This window comes from Eretmochelys imbricata, chromosome 4, assembly GCF_965152235.1.
Source record: "Eretmochelys imbricata isolate rEreImb1 chromosome 4, rEreImb1.hap1, whole genome shotgun sequence".
Classification (NCBI taxonomy): Eukaryota; Metazoa; Chordata; order Testudines; family Cheloniidae; genus Eretmochelys; species Eretmochelys imbricata.
The window spans coordinates 16625598-16645861 of NC_135575.1; the positions used below are offsets into that span (position 1 = coordinate 16625598).

Genomic DNA, 20264 nt, shown 5'->3' on the forward strand with positions numbered 1-20264 from the left:
AATTGAGTTTTCTCCACCCTTTCAGGCCCAGGTGTTTCAGGCTGTCACCCGATCCCAGTGAGTCCAGCCCCCTTAGGCAGGGAAGCAGCTAAGTATGGCATAAGCAGGGCTGATTGAACAGGGCTGGCCGGCCCCAGGCCTCTTGGCCCTTAAAGGAGCAAGCCACCCTGTGACAAGCCCATTGATTTACCGTTTTGCTTGTTTATCCTGTTCCCAATTTTATGAGCAATTTTTTTCTTTAGTCATGTTTTTTCTTCTTGCTGATCTAATGCAGTAACCCATTCACCTTGTGTATCATCAGGGTGAGGCTATCTGAGCCTTAATAGCTGCTTATCTAATGATCTGTGTCTGTCTTATTCTGTGAAGTCTCTTGGGATGTGACACTGACGCACATCCTGCTCTGACATCCTCGAAACCCCAGTGCTATTACTTCCTGCTGACACTCCATGTTTCCAGATTTTGCAGAGAAACTCCTAAAGCAGCTCGAGACCTCCAAGGAACGATTTGAAGTGAAGATGATGCTCATGGACCTTATCTCTAGACTAGTTGGAATACACGAGGTACACATCATGTTAACTGCACTGGGGTTTGAGCTCTCATGTCGGAAGTAGGCTTGTCAGGCAGTAATGGGTCTGAATGTGATCAAGATGGCACGGTGGGTTAACGCTCTGGCCTTTCACCACTGGAGACTTTGTTGTTGTAAGTGAAGATGAGTTTGACTTAATTTTATTTCCTAATGGATTTAGGTCTATCGCACCACGCCATTCCATGTCTGGCACGGTTAGCTGGCCTGAGAGGGCCAGCAGTGTAACAGTAAGTGCCTTACAGGCCAGGGGTGTTAGAACAATGTGTATTGTGGGGTTGCTGAGAGCCATAGAACCAAACTGTAAACCCTGTATATGATGGAAACCCTTTCAAGCCCCTAGTTCGAGCACCTGTGGGTCAGGAATCCCTGAGGTTTATGATAACTACATAAAGGAGTGTCCATCCTGGGATCTGAATGCTTTTGGCAGTCTCTTCAAAGTACTGTCAATCATAAATGGACTCTGGCAATTCCCCACCTAACAGCAACTTGAGTATAACTCAACTGTATTAATCCCCACAAACAGAATTTCTACAGTCTTCCAACTTCTCCTTCTGTCCAGCTCCCTGTGGGCGCAGGAGAAAAGATGGGCCTTGCAGCCTGTCCTGGGGGTTGGCAAACTCAGGTGGTACCTGAGGGAACCTGCCCAGCCAGGGCCCGTGCCATCTGGTTCTGCTGGGACTGTCTCTTCATTCCAGACTGTGACAGAAGAAAAATTGAGTGACTTGACAATTTGAATTCAACAGACACTATATGAAACCCTAAATGTTCAATATTGAAGTGCAATGGTTTCGGGTCCATTGCCTAGTGGGTACATGGCCATCTGATGAAGGCCACACCCCTGACAGGTGCCCCTTTGACAGTCTTCTTGAAGACTAGCTTCCATGCCCACTTGCTCCTCAGTTACCCGCTTGTGCTTACAGGGGACCTAAAATGGGACACTTGCATGACAGCCCCAATTCAAAGTCCGTGAAAGCCAATGGGATCCCTTCCTTCCATTGACTTCAATGGGATTTGGATTGGGATCAGTATTTACTTTATTAAAGAAAATATTGAACATCTCATTGCAGTATTTCCCCCCGACACCCCCCCCCCCAATCCAAAGCAGGAAGACACATTTAGAATCCACTCTCTGTTACAAACACGTTGTCCAGTAACACCAATGCAGTCTGTGTATACCATTGTCTGTACAAAATGATTATGAGTGTTTCACAGCCCCTCCGTCTAGACAGGCAGATATAAGGGAGGAAACGCTGGCAGGGTTTTTTAATCCAGTATCAACTTTCCTCCCCACAGCTCTTTCTCTTTAACTTCTATCCCTTTGTGCAGCGGTTCATGCAGCCCCATCAGAGAGGTAAGCAACCATTGACAAAACATGTATCCTCTCCCTGCCTTTGGGTTTTGCATTCCCATATTGCCCTGCGTGCAGTCAGTTTCGAGCAGTGGTGCTGTAGGATAAAGGGTGGACAATCAAGTTTGCCCTGTCAGATAGGGAGGGCGTGGAAGGAGGAGGGTGAAGAACAGAGATGCAGTTTTGCTACGAGGTGTTGGTATGGGATACGGAAACGGTGTGTTCCGTACTTCTGAAAGTGGGAGCTAGAATTCTTTAAATACAGACTAGAATGGATCCCCTGAATTCTGTGAGTTAAACCAAGCCGCTACAAGAAGCTGTCTGTAATTGTTTAGCAAAGTTTGTCTCTCTTGCTGCACCATAGTTAACGTTGCAACACTATTTCAGTCTAGAGCAGCGGCTCTCAACCTTTCCAGACTACTGTACCCCTTTCAGCACTCTGATTTGTCTTGTGTGCCCCCAAGTTTTGCCTCATTTAAAAACTACTTGCTTACAAAATCAGACATAGTGTCCTGTGATGCTTTTGTATTTCTATTACCGAAAAATGGCTTGCTTTCTCATTTCTCATATAACTATAAAATAAGTCAGTTGGAATATAAATCTTGTACTTACATTTCAGTGTATGGTATACAGAGCTGTATAAACAAGTCATTGTCTGCATGAAATTTTAGTTTGTACTGACTTTGTGAGTGCTTTTTATGGAGCCTGTTGTAAAACTAGGCAAATATCTAGATGAGTTGATGCACCCCCTGGAAGACCTCTGCCTACCCTCAGGGGTACATGTACCCGTGGTTTAGAATCAGTGCTCTAGAGCAGACTTTTCAAAGTGCTGTCCAGCCCATATGCAGTGGTTAAAAAGAGGTGGCCAGCTGAGGGCCTGGGATAAACTTTGTGGTATCAGATTGCGTGCGTTATTGTGACAGCAAGTGGTTCAGAGGATCTGGTTTTGCAAGGCTCCAAATGACCTTCATGTTCTCTATGGAAGCTCAGGGTGCTGAGCTTCCTGCAGGATGGGACCCAGAATTAGAAGTTGTGATGCACGGAGATACTTATAAGCCTCTGAAAGCAGAAATGGCTGTCTGTTGACTGTGGAACCTTTCTCTCTTTCTCTCCTACTCTTCTAGAAGTGACCAAGATCCTTCTTTTTGCTGCGCAAGCGTCTCATCAGCTGGTGCCGCCAGAGGTCAGGATCCTTCCAAATCTCATTCATATTAAACAGTAGACTGTGTGCAAACACTGGAAATATAACTGCTGAACATGTTGACAGAGCTATGCTGAGAGAGACAAAAAACCTGCCCAATCGTGTTAAAACTCACAGGCTGGAAGTGTTGTTGGATGCTGGATATTGTTTAAGTAGGGGGAAAAGTAATGCAAGGAGTGATTTCTCTGTTGTGTCTGCTCAGTTCCTCTGAGATTACATCCTCTTGGTGTCAGGTGGGGTTGAAAAGCACATGCTGATCTTTCAAAATGGGAACACTTGTGCTTATTCTGCAGTTTATGTTCCATAAAAAAAAAAAGGTAATGAATACCTGTGAATCTTTGGGGTTCACCCAGGCCAGTAAGGGGTTCAGTCAACACCTGCCTTGCAACTCTGGGTGTCTTAAATCCTATGCTTCTGTAACGTGGGGTTTTTTATCCATGAAAGCTGATGCCCAAATAAATCTGTTAGTCTTTAAGGTGCCACCGGACTCCTCGTTTTTGTTCAAAGTAAGAGTCTCACCACAGTTGTTTCCCTGCATGGCTGGCTGGTTCTTAGCCAGGGTTCAATCACGGAGCCCACAGTGCTCTGTTTATTTGACTGTTCAGGTGAAGGATAACTTCAGGGGTTCTCCCCCTCTCTTTTTGTAGTCTAGTAAACCTCTGAAACGTGTTCTTCTGAAGTTCTCTTCTGAAGAGAGAGGTTCTTTCCCCTGCTGGGTGTAGACTCCATTCTGCCTGGTGCAGACACCAGGCTGGCTTCACCCCTGCTTGTAATTTTTACACTGCAAATGATTTTCCTGCAATCTCCCATACCAATAAATAGCCCTCTGTCTGTGGCAACACCTGTCTTGTGGGGCTGGTCCCTTTCATTTGTCTCGAAAAACCTATTTATCAACTTCCCCTGACATGCCTGGTTAAAACACATTTTAGTCACACATTTCTGGATAACTCTTTGCAGGTTAATCGTATATACATCACACAAGAATGTGAATGATCAGTGAGTTAGTTGTTTTTCAGTGATTTATCACATGCCACTTTTTGGATAAATATCATGACGACAGTGGATGGGGATATACTGAGTGGGTCAGGCCAGCTGAGTCTGGAGCTCCTTGCCATTTAGCCTTGGGATGCTCTTAGGGTCACAGACTGGCTCCCATATATCACTTTTAATCAAAGTAAATCTCCAAATGGCTTTACAAAGGAGGTCAGAAGCATTACCCCCATTTTACAGACAGGGACACCGAGGCACAGAGCAGTGAAGTGACTTGACTGAAGTCACTCAGCAGGCCAGTGGCAGATCCAGGTCTGCTGAATCCCCATTCAGTGCTGTATTCACTAGACCGCATTTCCTCCCTGTAGTGAGATTTGTATTGCAAAAATTCTCCATGGCTTAGAATGTCTCTTAAAGGGCCAAGTCCCAAGCTTTGAGTGAGTTTGCCCTTTGTGAATATGGCATTGTATGCAAATGAGTATAACTACAATAAGAATGTGTGTTCATCTGTCTTTACTTTCCTTTCTAGATCATCCAGTCAGTATTAATGACCATAGCCAACAACTTCGTCACTGACAAGAATTCTGGGGAAGTTATGACTGTAGGGTAGGTATGAAAGTTCATGATAACTCAGTCTGGGATCCGTGGGGAACCTGGGTTGCTAGAAACAATGTACAACTCATAGAAAATAGCTTGGTGTATCTCTTTAAAAAAACACCCATTGAAATAAAAAAATAATCTTTTGTGCAGTGTGCTTTGAGTTTAGTAAACTATTTTTAGTTGCCAACACTGCTATGTCACTGGTCGTAGAGGTCATTGGTTAGCACCAGGATGCTCCCCAGATGCGGCTGAATCCCTGCTTTCCTGGGTAACAAGATCTTTGGGAATGTTCTGCGCGTATCCCATTTATCTGTAAACTCTTAAGTACGTCATGATTTTTCAGGGTGTAGATACCATGATGGTCAAGACTTCATTCCCTATCTATACAAGGACTGAAACTGTGCTAGCTACAACTAAGTTTATCCATAGCTGTTGCCAGCGGAATGCTAACCCAGTTTCTGCGCCCAGTATAAACTGGCTTATTTTGCCGAGACCCGTGCCATAGACTGATTGATGTATAATAATAATTGTACAACATATTGTATCTCTTTTATAATCGAGATATAAGATGAGTCTGAGGAAAAGGTGTCCCTGTTCATACCAACTGCATGGGGCTGTGGGTGGAAACATGCTCACTAGTTCGAGCCATGCTTTAAGAATGGTTCTTGCTAAAATGGTTTCAACCATAAGGAGGAGGTGGGGGGTGGACCTTAGAGAGAGACTGGGGAGGGTGAGGGTCAATGTGAGGGTAAAGTTACTTTGAAAGGGAACTCTCCTGTGTGAGCATACAGGTTCCCAGCATAGGCTGTCCTTTACTGATCTAACCATGGATGAATGCAGTCAAGATTCCTGACTCCTCTAGGCACAGACATGGTCCACAGATTTAAAGGGTTTTAGCTTTTCTGTATGGGCTACCCACTTCCACCCTTTGGTCTTGGATGCTTTCTAGCTAGTTAGTGATTGCTGTGCCAGTACTTTATCTTAATTTTCAAAGATGCTGAACACTTGCACCTCTGGAAACTGGTCCATCATGGTGGCTAGGAGAACAGACTATGCAAAGCTGCCATGCTTTGGATAGGCTACCTCGGGGGTTGAGTCCCGTGCTGCTCTTTTCTCTAACACTGAGTTGTGTGCCTCAAGATGACCGTCCCTGAGTCTCAGACATGGTCGTGCAACATGCTGCAGCCAGGGTCTTTTCTAACTGAGACAAATTTTTTTTAAAAACTTTGATTTTTCTAGAATGAATGCGATAAAAGAGATAACTGCGAGATGTCCTCTGGCTATGACCGAAGACCTGCTCCAAGACCTTGCCCTGTACAAATCTCATAAAGATAAAAGTAAGTTTAGTGCTTTGCAGGTGGAAAAACGTGTTGCTCTTTTTTTTTTTTTACCCATGTTTATGCTGAGTGTTCTGATGTAAGGAATAGGTTAGAGTTCAGAGTATTTCTCATGTTAGTCTCCTGCACCTCTGTGTCTGTTTCAGGTGTCCTCATGTGAGAGATGAAGTAGTCAGAGCAGTTGGGAGGGGAAAAGGGTAGTTGCCTAGCAGCTACCTGAACTGAAGCTACGTAAGGGCTTGATCTTGCACAGTTTGATCAATGGGAACGTTGTCAATTGGTTGATCACTGACTGTAGGGGATGCAGGTTCATGTCCTAAATAAATATTGATTGTGTGAGTTACCTTGGAAATGTCTGATCTAGTTCTGGAGACACTTTCTTCTTCACTTCTTTTTTAGAAGTAACAGATTCACACCGATATTGGTAGCTGCTTAAATTTTGAAAAAGGATTTTTGGGGAGATGTATCCAATAAACAAAACTAGAGTAGAGCAAAGAAGGCTAAGAGTAGAAGGTAGTTTTACAAAGTAGGTAGTCCAGAGTAGAAGGGAAAGACATAGATTCTCAAATAGAATAATGCGAAGAAGTTACTATTGAGAAAGATGTAGGAAATATAGCGCTTTTCCTTTTACCCTCCTCCCCACCCACAGAACAAAACCTAATTCTAGCTCAATGCTTTCCTTTTCATTTGATCCAGATCCTGCTTTTTTCAAGGTGTTTGTTTATTCCTGGTATTTGTTTTGTAGATGTAATGATGTCTGCAAGAACTCTGATACATCTCTTCCGATCACTGAATCCGCAAATGTTACAAAAAAAATTCAGGGTAAGTGATGTTTATGTGCATTAATTTGTATCTGAAATGCAGGGTTGTGATCCTGAAAATGAGGATGAAATAAATTGAACATCTCTAGCCAGTGAACATGGTTAACTGTGTGCATACTTTTAACTAAGAACATGTGCATTGCATTTTGCCCTGGAGAGATCACCTAAAGGCAAAAGGCAGTGTGGCCTAAGGACAGAGCACTGGACCTAGGAGACATGGGTTCTATTCCTGGCTCTGCCACTCGCTTACTAGGTGACCTTGGGCAAGTCACTTCCCATCTCAGTTTCCCCATCTGTAAAATGGGGATAACGGTGCTTCTTTGCAAAGTGCCTTGAGAGCTGTAGAGTATCTTTGTCCCCACCGCTTCACTGCAGAATCCATCGTTAATCTATGGAGAGGAGATGTTTTTCAATAAAGTGCTGTGCTCTGAAAATGCAATATCAGAAGCTCTTCATCATCATTTATTTTTCTGTGTGACTAAAACCTAACCTTGTTAAAAGAAGTGGGTGGAGGGATTATCTGAACCTGGAGGGCTGTGGATCTTTGTTGTTCCAATGCTCATTAATGTATAAAGCTTGTTCGGAATAGGCCCAAGCTGCAGAAGTGTAATCCAGAGTTTTGGAGGGCATGCTGGGATGTGTGCCTCTGGCAGATTTCTAACACTGGCTGATCACTTCTTGTTTCATTGGTGAAAAAACACCTTGTAACAGGGCAGTCTGCCCTTTAAGGGGAGCAACCAGCCCTGTTCTGGGGAGCAGCGTGGCAGACAGGTGTTGGGAATTAACTGACCCAGCTGGGTAGCAGCAGTTGATTGGGTCTGATGTTTTCCACTAGGGGATATAAATGAGGACCTGCGGCAGTCCAGGACCAGGAGGGGGCTGGGAGAATGCTCTCCTGTAACTATGGCAGAGGACTGCAGGAGGCCCTGTGGACCTCCTAGGCAGGGTGGAAATCCTGACACTAAACTGCCAGTCCCCGTCCAGTTCCCTTCGTTTGACCCTTTGACCGCACTCCTGTCCATGTTGTTCATTAGTTGTCCCCTGTAATTATTTGGTTTTCCAGGTCCTGTGGACCCCCCTCTTGGGCTTGGGGGGGGGAATCCTTTAGCTTTGCCTGCCCACTTCCTGGATCCCAATAAGACGAAACTGCCAGAGGCTGGGGGGACACCACAGTGTGTGTTGTGAGAAGTACTATGTATATTACCATATCATGTTTCCCAGGCTGGTGATCGAGTCCACCAACCTTATGCCCCTTTTAAAATGTTCTGTTGGTGAAATTAAAGAAAACAAAGAGCTACTTACAACATGTACTTGGTTTACTTATAGGGTAAACCTACTGAGGCCTCATCAGAAGCCAGAATCCACGAGTATGGAGAATTAGATGCCAAAGATTATATTCCAGGAGCAGAAATATTAGAGGTTGAGAATAAGGAAGAAGAAGGAGGGAAACACGAGGAAGGTTGGTTAGTTTTTCTTCACTTCCAGGCCGTACAGCATTGCCACTAGAGTTCTAGTTGCATGTGAAAGTGTGGTGCAAGTCTCTTGTTGTAAAGCAGAAAGTTTGACACTGTAATGTTTGAGTAACCCTGGCCATGTGTCCAGTGAAACAGCACTAGTGCTGCCCTTGAATGAATGAATGAATGCAATACACACCCAGTTATATTTGACATTGGGTCTGTGCTGCTTTATGCAGTATTTGCTTTAGCAAGAGATAACAAAAGGGTTTTGTTGCCTGTGTGACTAATCTTCAAGAAAAAGCAGGTCATACGGCTTCAAAAGTGCACCTGTTCAGCTCTCCCCAAGATAAAGAACTGCTTGCTTACTATGTCCTTGAGTCACTTTGAAGACTTAAGAAGAGCAGTGCTCAGGCTGTTGAAAATGTAACATGACTTTTTCATACAATGTGTGCTGCTTCCATATCTGTGTGAACTGGTTGGATGTTGGGGATGCGGCAGAATATCACTGCCTGCTTGTATGGTGCCCTGCGCAGTAGACATCATGGGGCACTCATGTAGCGCTGTTTATCTTCAGAGCCTTTTCCAAACACATTTTATAACTTTATAGAGCTCTTTACAATAACTGCAACGTAGGCTGGCAGTAAATTAGGTTTACACGACAGCTTGTCTCCATTGCCAGTGATTAGACATCGGGCACACCAGTGTTTTGCAAGCTGCCTTTGGTGTTTTCTTACAACTTTGGGGATAACTTGTTTATTTCTATGGTTGGTCCCACTTACAACAACTGATGATGACATCACAACCTCCATGAAGGATCTGATTCTAGTTACTGTATAAACTTGTAATAAAGTGACAGTTTCTGCCTTAAATAGGTTGTGTACTATGTTAATTACAAGATGCAACAGGTGCCTGAAGTAAACTGGTTAGGGGCACGTCTTGTCTTTGACAGCTTCCACAAGCCATTTCCACCAAACTACCGGTTTTTATATAAATACACACATCTTAATGTTGCTGAGAGACACAACTTTGTGGTCCATGGACTATTTTTGTACAGCATGTAGCACAGGGATCAGCAACCTTTGGCATGCAGCCCATCAGGGAAATCCGCTGGCGGGCCAGGACGGTTTGTTTACTTGTAGCATCCGGAGGTTTGGCCGACCGCAGCTTCCACTGGCCGTGGTTTGCTGTTTCGGGCCAATGGGGGCTGTGGGAAGCGGCAGCTAGCACATCCCTTGGCCCGCACCACTTCCTGCAGCCCCCATTAGCCCGGAACGGCGAACCACGGCCAGTGGGAGCTGTGATCAGTTGAACCTGCGGACGCTGCAGGTAAACAAACCGGCCCGGCCCGCCAGTGGATTTCCCTGATGGGCCGCATGCCAAAGGTTGCCAATCTGTGATCTAGCACATTGTGGATGATACCTGAAATGTATACTTTTTAAATAGCAGTCAACCTCTACTGTAACTTGACAACCCTTTAATGCTTGCTTGTTATTTCTAGTGGTATCTGGACTAGGTGATTGAGAACTGCAAAGGGAGGGCTTTTAAAAACAGTAGTGCATTTAGCAGGTAGAGATAACATGGAAGGAAACAAATCTGGGATCCAGTCTTAATTGCTATATTTGTTGTCATGCAATTGAACTAAGTCTGTTCTAGTCACTGTGTGTGCCTCTTGCCCTGGCAGATGGATGGCAAAGTGCCAGTCTCGGTGAGGAGGAAGACGATGAAGATGGGGAATGGATAGATGTGCACCACTCCTCAGATGAGGAGCAGCAAGAAGTAGTGAGTTTTGTCATCACTTTCTGGCTTAAATATAAATGTGATTTTCAAAGATTGGGCTTGATTCTCCGTTGGCTTGCACCTTTAATATAGTTTTCAGCTGTGCCAAGTGAGTGTATAAACAGTAGCTAATGAGAAAGGGGTGTGTCACACCACCATTGCACAGGTATAAGTGAATATCCACAAGTCAAAGCAGGGGAGAATCAGTCCTGTGTGTAAATATTTTACAGCCTATGGCAATGGTTTTCAACTGTGGACCACCACTTGTTCAGGGAAAGCCCCTGGCATGCCAGGCCAGTTTGTTTACCTGCCGTGTCCGCAGGTTTGGCCAATTGCGGCTCTCACTGGCTGCGGTTCGCCGCTCCAGACCAATGGGGGCTGTGGGAAGCAGTGCGGGCTGAGGGATGTGCTGGCCACCCTTCCCGCAGCCCCCATTGGCCTGGAGCGGCGAACTGCGGCCAGTGGGAGCCGTGATCAGCTGACCCTGCGGACACGGCCGGTAAACAAACCGGCCCGGCCCGCCAGGGGCTTTCCCTGAACAAGCAGTGAACCACAGTTGAGAACCACTGGCCTATGGGGAATAGGGCAAATTCTCTCCATCTTCAGCAAAGAGGAGGAGTATTTTGGCACATTTCTAATGCTCCTTACTCCTTCTCTCTCCCTTACACATGAACAAGCACACTCAACCAATTTCCTGGAAAGCCTGGGAACTCCTTGATCACAGGCTGCGTGGTGCCCCAACGTGGGCTCTGTTGGTAATGTTACACCCACTGTTGAACTTTGCTGTAGACCTGAAGAAGGCCAGTGCTACTCCCTCCCCTACGCCTCTCACCTCCCACATATTCTTGTCTTCTGCCCTAACCAACCATATGCCCTTATTATAAAGGCAAGTCCTGTTTCTCTCCAGCGACCTGCTTAGGTGGAGAGAAACAGGACTTGCCTTTACAATAAGATTATAGTGTACAAATAAACCATACAACGCCATTGCTTTAAAGACCCTGATGATCGTCACTGTTGTCCGCATTTAAAGGGGGAGAAGATCAAAAGCATGCCTGTAGAAGAACAGAAAGCCAAAGCAGCAGCAGTTAGCACGAGCCGGGTTTTAACCCAAGAAGACTTCCAGAAAATACACCTGGCCCAGATAGCCAAAGAGCTCAACTCGGCACCTGGCAAAGCTGCAAAGAGGAAGAACATTGCAATAGACAGCGATGAGGAGAGCAGGTAGAATACAAAATTCCTTTTCACTCAGGTGGTATAATGGATATTATTTCTACTGCAGGAGTCCTTAGGAGCCTGAACCATGGGCCAGGACCTCATTGTGTTACGTGCTGTATAAATGTATAATAAAAAGATGTGTCCTCATGCTACACAGCTTCCAATCTAAGTATGAGACAAGGCAGTGAGTGAATATAGGGGGGTCAGCACAAGGGAACAATGAGACGATACTTGTCAGCTTGATAGGCTGTGGTCTCAGCACACCGGCTGACTGACCACTGCTGAGATTTTTGTAGGTATGGTAGTTAAAAAGGGATTTGAAGGTGGACACTGAGGCAGCTGTGCAGATGTTTATGGGTAGCTCCTCCCATGCATAAGGGCAGCATGGGACAAAGCATACAGGTGCTTGTGTGAAAGTGGGCAGTGAGCTCAGAAGCCATATCTCGAGAATGAATGAGAGATGATAGAGAGGGTGAGGATAGATCCGTGCGTGGTAGAAGCTCTCGTGATGCGAGACAACATCATAATCTCTTTTTGTTTTGCAGGGGAGAGTTGCTTTCGCTCAGAGATATTGAGCATCTACATAAGAAGCCTAAATCAGACAAGGAAACAAGACTGGCCACAGCCATGGTGAGGAGCCATGATATTCCAGATCTTCTTCCTTGCAGATTTTCAGGGGTTTCAGGCTTTGCAACCTGCAGAGTTACAAGAACACAGTAGGGGCAGGTTTCAAAGGGCTCAGACATGAATGACAGCTAGGTAACTGGTTGCTTCCCCCTCCTGGGTTCTTTGCCGACCTGGCACAGACCAATGGATAACTTTAGTCTGGTTCCCTGTCTCTGACTGTGGCTGATGCTGGGAATTTTAAAACCTTTTTTTTTTTTTTTTTTTTAATAGAGGCTCTTATTCAAAAGATACAGTTAAACAGCCAATCACAAAGCACATAAAATCGCTCAGGAAAGCAAAGTGAGTCTGGATTTGCAGCCCCAGGAGTGGAAAGTGTGCAGGGGTAAATGGCATTTCTATGGAGACCAGTTAGATGATCTGACTTGTGAGAAGAAAAGATAACCCTGTGGGCTTTAATTGTTTGGATATTTTTTTCCTCCCTAGGCTGGAAAGACAGACAGAAAAGAATTTGTGAAAAGAAAAACTAAAATGAATCCGTTCGCTAGCTCCACTAACAAAGAAAAGAAAAAGCAGAAGAACTTTATGATGATGAAATACAGTCACAATGTCCGAACAAAAAATAAACGTTCCTTCAGGGAAAAACAGGTCAGTATTTAATACTCAGCCCATTGGTGACAAAGTAAATTGGAGACTAGTCAGGGGCAGTGTATGCAACAAATTTTAGTTATTTGTATTTCAGCTAAAATAAGCGCCCCTCACGTGCTCTAGGAGGTTTTATGTACTTAAAGATTTCCCGTGACAAAGCTTAGTTCAAATGAACATATAATAGGCTGTTTCTCTTAAACTAATGATCACTTGCCAACCAATCCAATAAAAAAGCCCCTTGTGCAGTCTATACATCCCTTAGCCTATGTCCTACCCAAATGTCCCACCTTTGTAGCAGTCACAGATCTGGGCTCTTGCAGACCAATGGCTGCCAGTGCTGGGGGGCTTTCTTATAACTGGCTTGGACTTGTCTGCGTAGAAAACACCAAATCGTGGTGAAGTTATATTAGGGCTGTAGCATAATATGGGCATGTAATTATAACACAGCGTGGGCCCCTTGGCATTGGCAAGATCAAACTTTGATTATACTACAATCAGGGACACCAGTGTGACAGAACATGCTGCCTTTGCGTGGTAGAATTGGCTTTGCAGACAGGCCTTTTAGTCTATCCTTTTCTTTTCCTTTGGGCTCCTCTTCAAACCCTCATTTCACCGTCACCATCTTCCTGATTACCTTATTCACCAGAGACAGGTCTGTCCTCCCTCTCATTCTGGGTGGGCATGCTGTATCTATGATCAAAGGTGCCTCCTGAAATCCTCTCATCTGCTCTGGAAAATCAAGGCCAAAATGTTGCTGACTATTATAATGCCGCTATACTTGCTCAGACGGTTTTGAAGTGTTCAAAGAGCCATTTCCAGGAAAATCCTGCCTTGTGGCTTTCTTACCAAGCTGTCTCTTTGGTAGAGCATATGTACTGACTTCATTATAAACACACCTTTGTCGGTAAGATTTGGGTCCCAGTGAGTAGCTCCAGGGTCTGTTTCTGGCTTTTTATTCCCTGCTAAGGGCAGCCAAACAGTGTTGAGAATGGTCCGCCAGTGGCTTTTCTTTACAAACCAGATGAGGAAAGTAGATCCTGGGTATTCTTATATGATTTTTTTATTAAATAACATGACCCTGGAGCAGTACCTCTAAATCTGCTCTTTACTTGGTATCTTCTCCATTTCCCACAAAAGTGGGATCTAGGCTGACCCCATTGATTGCAGCAATGTGCTGATTCCACCCTCTCTTATAAAACACAAGAGGTTCACTTTGTGAATGAGTGGCTTAGGTACTTTAATGAGCTCGCTAATCCTCTGCACTTGCATTGAGGTGTTGACGTCTCTGATTTGGTAGGCAGCCAGACTACCTCACTACATCAGATCTCTGCGAGAAGCAAAACAAGCAGTGTGTTAGTGATTTGAGCCAAAAGGCTTGAAGGCCCCTGTTGGGAAGGGAACGGCTTAAAAGAACTAAAATTTGATTTTATAGTTCCAGAGCTAAAATCCCCATTTTAAATTAGGGTGTCAAACCTTTAAAATAAATTTTGCAATTAATCGCAGTTGTAATCGCACTGTTAAACAATAACAGAATACCAGTTTAAATTTATTATAAATATTTTTGGATGTTTTTCTACATTTTCAAATATATTGATTTTCAATTACAGCAGAGGATAAAAAGTGTACAGCGCTCACTTTATATTTTTATTACAAATATTTGCAGTGTAAAAAAAGATGCGTATTTTTCATTCACCTCATATAAGTACTGTAGTGCAATCTCTTTATTGTGAAAGTACAATTTACAAATGTAGGATTATTATTTTTTTTTTTTTTTACTATAACTGCATTCAAAAACGAAACAACGTAAAACATTTGAGACTACAAGTTAAAGCATGAAGGGGCTTACGAATGTTAAGCATATCTGGCATGTAAATACTTCGCAGCGCTATCTACAGCAATGCAATGTGAACGCCTGTTCTCACTTTCAGGTGACATATGTAAATAAGCGGGCAGAATTATCTCCTGTAAATATAAACAACTTGTTTGTCTAAGTGATTGGATGAACAAGAAGTAGGACTGAGTGGACTTTAGGCTCTAAAGTTTGACATGGTTTATTTTTGTGTGTGTTTACATAACTGCACTCAGAAACAAAATCTACGTTTGTAAGTTGCATTTTTGTTAGAGATGGAAAGAATGAGCAGGAGGACCCAGAGGCGGATTGAGTGAATGGATTTCTTTATTACGGTACTTGTTCCCCTTGACCCAATTGTTGAGTAAGCCCTGAGTTAATCACATCACGCTCTTTTATCTAAGTTAATATGTAAATACCCACATTTACTACAATGCCCCCAAACCCCTTATTTGATAATATGAATGCCCATATAATGAATATTAATAGCTATATGCTGAATATCATATATCCGCCCCTGTTTACTGTTTATAGCATTAAGCATATTCTACAGACATTTTTACCTTGAAGATACTGCAAAGAAATGTAATTGTAGCCACAGGTTCCCTTAATCGCAGTTTGCAGGGAAGGGAGGAAGGGGCCATGTCTCGAGCTCATTTATGTAGCTGGGAAAGGAAGGGGGGGGAGATAACACTTCTTCACACACAGGGTATCCTTCAGACAACCACATTCCTTATGCAGCTGCAGCGCTTATCTATCCTTAACAAGCAGAAGGGAAGGGAGAGGATGGTAACTTTATCGATTAAGCGAAGAAATAGTGCGTGCCTATGCCTACTCTCTATTACCATGATAGCACACCAGTGGTTTCCCAGGTCTTTACTTAACCCTTACAAGTCCCAACAATTTTCACGATAAAGAGATCGCACTATAGTACTTGTATGAGGTGAATGAAAAATACTATTTCTTTTTTTTACAGTGCAGATATTTGCAATAGAAATATCAAGTGAGAACTGTACACATATTCTGGGTTATAATTGAAATCAATATATTTTAAAACGAAAACATCTAAAATATTATAATTTTAAATTGGTGTTTCTGTTATTGTTTAACAATGAGATTAAAACTGCAATTAATCGTGACTATTTTTTTAATCTAGTTGATTGGTTTTGTGTTTAATTGACAGCCCTGTTTTAAATGTGTCTACATTTCTGGCAGAACCTCTCTGGAGTGACTCTGTACTTGTAAATGTCAGTCTTTTCTTTTTCTTTTTTTCTTTTTTTTTAAGAAGCTTCATTTGCCCTTTAAAGAAATTACTTTAAACCTACTTAAAGGGACAAGAGTGATATTGTACTGATCTTTTCCAGTTTAACGCCATTGACACAGTGCAATAACATTTATATTACATTAATTACATTAGTGATTTTTTTATTGTACAGTGTCTAAGAAGTGTCACTACTGCTATGTTTACTGCTTGAATCTAGGACTTCACTGACTCTTTCTTGGTTGTATTATCAATTCTATCTAGGTGCGAGTATGATCCCTATCACGACAGTGCCTGCCATGGTTTTTGGTGTAGGGGTTTATGAGCGGTCTTTGCCTCTCATTTTTACAATATATATCGAGATTTTTTTCCTAAAGTACTAAATAATCTGCTTGGTTTCTTGGCATTTTTAATATTTTCTAGACTAAGTTATTAAGTCTAGCCTGATTAGTGTGTCACTAGAAAAGTTATAATAGCTTTTCCTTAAAAGGGTAATTTTAGTTAGTATATTAAACTTTCCTAAGTGCTTAAAATAAGAATTAAATTGTTTCCAAATTACTGTTTTTATAAAAGCTTTTGGCAGTGAATATCCAATTTTATCTTGATGTACCTCTTCCTAATTGTTTGTGCCAAGTTCTGTTTCAAAGTAGAAAAGTGTGTGACATTAAATACATAGCTGTTAATACCTCTGTGCGTAGAGTACCTAGGGCACTAGCCCAGGCAGGCTGGCTTGATTCCAGTCGGGTGACTCATAGACTTTAAGGCCAGAAGGGACCATCATGATCTCTTGACCTCCTGCACATTGCAAGCCACAGAACTTTACTTACCCCGTCCTGTCATCAATCCATAACCTCTGTCTGAGTTACTGAAGTCCTCAAATAATGATTTAAGACTTTGTTACAGAGAATCCACCATTTACACTAATTTAAACCTGCAAGTGACCCGTGCCTCATGCTGCAGAGGAAGGCAAAATACCTCCAGGGTCTCTGCCAATCTGACCCAGGGGAAAATTCCCCATCCTTTGTGCTTAGCGGTCCCACTTCTTCTTTCCTTGTTTTCTTTTTATTTATACGGCTATAGAACATTTTACTGTTAGTTTTAATTTCCTTTGCAAGGTCCAACTCTGCTTGGCTTTTGGCAATTCTCACTTTTCCCCTGCACTTTCTGACTTCCAAGAGGTAGTTTTCCTTGTTGATCCATCCCTTCCTCCATTCCTCATAGGCTTTGTACTGTGTCTTAATAACCTGTTTGAGATGCTTGCTCATCCAGCTTGGTCTGCAACCCTTCCCTATGGACTTTTTCTCCTTGCTTGGGATGCAGGCTTCAGATACTTTCTGCAATTTTGACTTCAAGTAATTCCAAGCCTCCTCCACATTCAGATCCTTGAGTGCTTCAGTCCAGTCCACTTCCCTAACTACTTCCCTTAATTTTTTTAAAGTTTACCCTTTTGAAATCCTAGTTGCAGATCCATTTTTGTTTATCCTTCCATTTAGTTTAAAATGAATTAGCTCATGATCACGTGAACCAAGGGTCACCTACAACCAGCTCTTCTATGAGATCCACACTACTCACCAATACCAAATCTAAAATGGCATCACATCTTGCTGGTTTGGCTACAGTTAGGTGAAGAAATCTGTCAGCTATTGCATCTAGGAAAATCTAGTCCCTGCTATAATTAGTAGCACTTGTCCTCCAATCTATAACTGAATTAAGGCCACAGTTTTAACTATGGTGTGTTTTTTGAATTCCTGTGTGGCGATCTTGCCTGCTAATGTCTCCCATCCTATAGGTGGCTACATGCCAGCAATGAACAGGATTTTATATATATACGGTTTTCACATCACATGGGGATTGCTGCATGATGGGTGCTATATTGGTATTTCAGTTAAATACTTAAAAAGAACTGGACTACTTATGACACCTTGGAGACTAACAACTTTATTTGAGCATAAGCTTTTGTGGGCTACAGCCCACTTCATCAGATGCATCTGATAAAGTGGGCTGAAGTGGGCTGTGGCCCACAAAAGCTTATGCTCAAATAAATTTATTAGTCTCTGAGGTGCCACAAGTACTCCTTTTCTTTTTGCGGATACAGACTAACATGGCTGCTACTCTGCAACCAGTTAAATACTTGAAAACTTGTAGTCAGAATACCTCAATATTGCACTGTTATGCAACACGATTTATTTTATTTATTTGTTTTTTGTATTCTAGTTGGCATTACGAGATGCACTTTTGAAAAAGAGAAAAAGGCTGGTGAAATAACTTAAAACAACAAAGGAGCGGACTGTTTTATATCCTTACTGTGGGTATAGTAATAACCCTAGAAAATAATTTTTATATTGGAAAGTACAAGATCACCTGTACTGAAGAATTGGATGTCCATTGAATATAACTCTGCAGCACCAAATGAGTCTCATTTGTACGTGTTGGCGTCAAGAGATCCTGCATTCTAGAAGCATCTTCAGAAGGGAGGCTGTTACCTTTTATTGAATATAACTTATTTTGAGTTAACTGGTTATGTCCCTGTAAATATTAACTAAAGCAAGGAGAATTTCATTGTTAAATGTTTTGCCTGAATCATGGAAAATGTAAATCCTAGATCAATCCATGTAAAATAACTTTTACATAGATTAAAAACTTTGTGCCTTTCATAAGCATGTAATTTTTTAAAGGACTTTGAAAACGGTTAACTTTAATTTCCCGCTTTTAGAAATAGAAGGTGGGTGAGGACTGAGGTAATCGCTTTTATTAGACCAACTTCTGTTGGTCTGAGAGAAGCTTTCATGCTACACAGAGCTCTTTTTCAGGTCTGAGAAAGGTAACCAAAGTGTCACAGCTAAATACAAGATAGAGCAGATAGTTTAGCATAAGTAGTTAGCGCATATTCTAAGGCAGGCATTCTCAACTTTTTTCTTTCTGAACACCCCCCCCCCCCCCAACATGATGTAAAAACTCCACAGCCCACCTGTGTCACAACAACTTTTTCTTTGCGTATAAAAGCCAGGACCAGTATTCGGGAGTAGAAAGCAGGGCAATTGCCCCGGGCAATATGCCCCGGGGGCCACCGCAAAAATAAGTTGCTCAGGCTTCGGCTTCAGCTCCAGGAGCCCAGGCTGCAGTCTGGCGCAGCAGGGCTTTGGCTTTCTGCCCCTGGCCCTAGCAAGCTTAATGCTGGCCATGTTCAGAGAACCCCCTGAAACCTGCTTGCAGCCCCTGGCTGAGAACCACTGTTTCTTAGGGACCTTTGAAGATGAAGTGGCCCGTTAACATGCCTGTAGTCATAGGACAAAAATGGGGGTTAGTGGGTTACGGAGTGTTGTAATAAGCTATAAATCCAGTGTCTTTATTAAGGCTATGTTTTTTAATGGCTAGCAAAGTTATGAATTTAAACTCCCAGGCTTGTCTTTTGAAAATGTTGTGCAGGTTTCCTTTGAGGATGAGGACTGTGTTCACCCACAGGTGATATGATAGTTTTGTCTTCTATCATTTTCTTGTGAGTTCATTCAAGGGTGTAGTTATTGTCTGGTTTCCTCCCCATAGCTGTTGGGACATTTAGTGCACTGGCTGAGGTACACCACTAGGCACCACATGTTGTGACATGTGTAGGACCCATGGCTCTTGAAAGGTGTGTTGTGGTGGACATTGATTGTTGTAGCCGTGGAGATTTGTCTGCAGGTGTTGCATCTGTTGTTGTGGCAGAGTCTGGTGCTGCTTTAAGTTGGTGACTTGTCCTAGTATAGCACCCCCTTCTCCCTGCCCCTTTTTGTGTCCTGTGACCACAGAGGTGTTAACAGGCCCCTTAATCTTGAATGGTCCTTTTAGAATATGTGTTAACAGCTTATGCTAAAGTACAGGTTCAGTCTTGTTTTTAGCTGTGACACTTACCTTTCCCAGACCTGAAGAACTCCCAATAAACGCAAAAAGAAAAGGAGTACTTGTGGCACCTTAGAGACTAACCAATTTATTTGAGCATAAGCTTTCGTGAGCTACAGCTCACTTCATCGGATGCATACTGTGGAAAGTGTAGAAGATCTTTTTATATACACACAAAGCATGAAAAAATACCTCCTCCCACCCCACTCTCCTGCTGGTAATAGCTTATCTAAAGTGATCACTCTCCTTACAATGTGTATGATAATCAAGGTGGGCCATTTCCAGCACAAATCCAGGGTTTAACAAGAACGTCTGAGGCGGGGGGGGGGGGGGAGCGGGTAGGAAAAAACAAGGGGAAATAGGTTACCTTGCATAATGACTTAGCCACTCCCAGTCTCTATTCAAGCCTAAGTTAATTGTATCCAATTTGAAAATGAATTCTAATTCAACAGTTTCTTGCTGGAGTCTGGATTTGAAGTTTTTTTGTTGTAATATCGCAACTTTCATGTCTGTAATCGCGTGACCAGAGAGATTGAAGTGTTCTCCAACTGGTTTATGAATGTTATAATTCTTGACATCTGATTTGCGTCCATTTATTCTTTTACGTAGAGACTGTCCAGTTTGACCAATGTACATGGCAGAGGGGCATTGCTGGCACATGATGGCATATATCAC

The 20264-nt window shown here is 42.9% G+C and overlaps 1 protein-coding gene across 2 annotated transcripts in view; it reads left to right on the top strand.

Annotated features, from left to right (window-relative positions):
- The window catches only part of SDAD1 (SDA1 domain containing 1), a 34399-nt gene extending 16029 nt beyond the window's left edge, over positions 1–18370 (top strand). The window contains exons 11-22 of one of the 2 annotated variants that reach the window (XM_077814904.1): positions 457–560; positions 1880–1937; positions 3059–3117; positions 4655–4731; positions 5965–6062; positions 6808–6884; positions 8210–8342; positions 10022–10119; positions 11147–11337; positions 11877–11961; positions 12442–12603; positions 17928–18370. In XM_077814904.1, the coding sequence (XP_077671030.1) occupies positions 457–560; positions 1880–1937; positions 3059–3117; positions 4655–4731; positions 5965–6062; positions 6808–6884; positions 8210–8342; positions 10022–10119; positions 11147–11337; positions 11877–11961; positions 12442–12603; positions 17928–17978 (1193 nt within the window). In that variant the 3' untranslated portion in view covers positions 17979–18370. The remainder of the gene's footprint in view (positions 1–456; positions 561–1879; positions 1938–3058; positions 3118–4654; positions 4732–5964; positions 6063–6807; positions 6885–8209; positions 8343–10021; positions 10120–11146; positions 11338–11876; positions 11962–12441; positions 12604–17927) is intronic. The other variant, XM_077814903.1, reaches the window with a different exon arrangement.
- The last annotated feature ends 1894 nt before the right edge of the window (positions 18371–20264 follow it).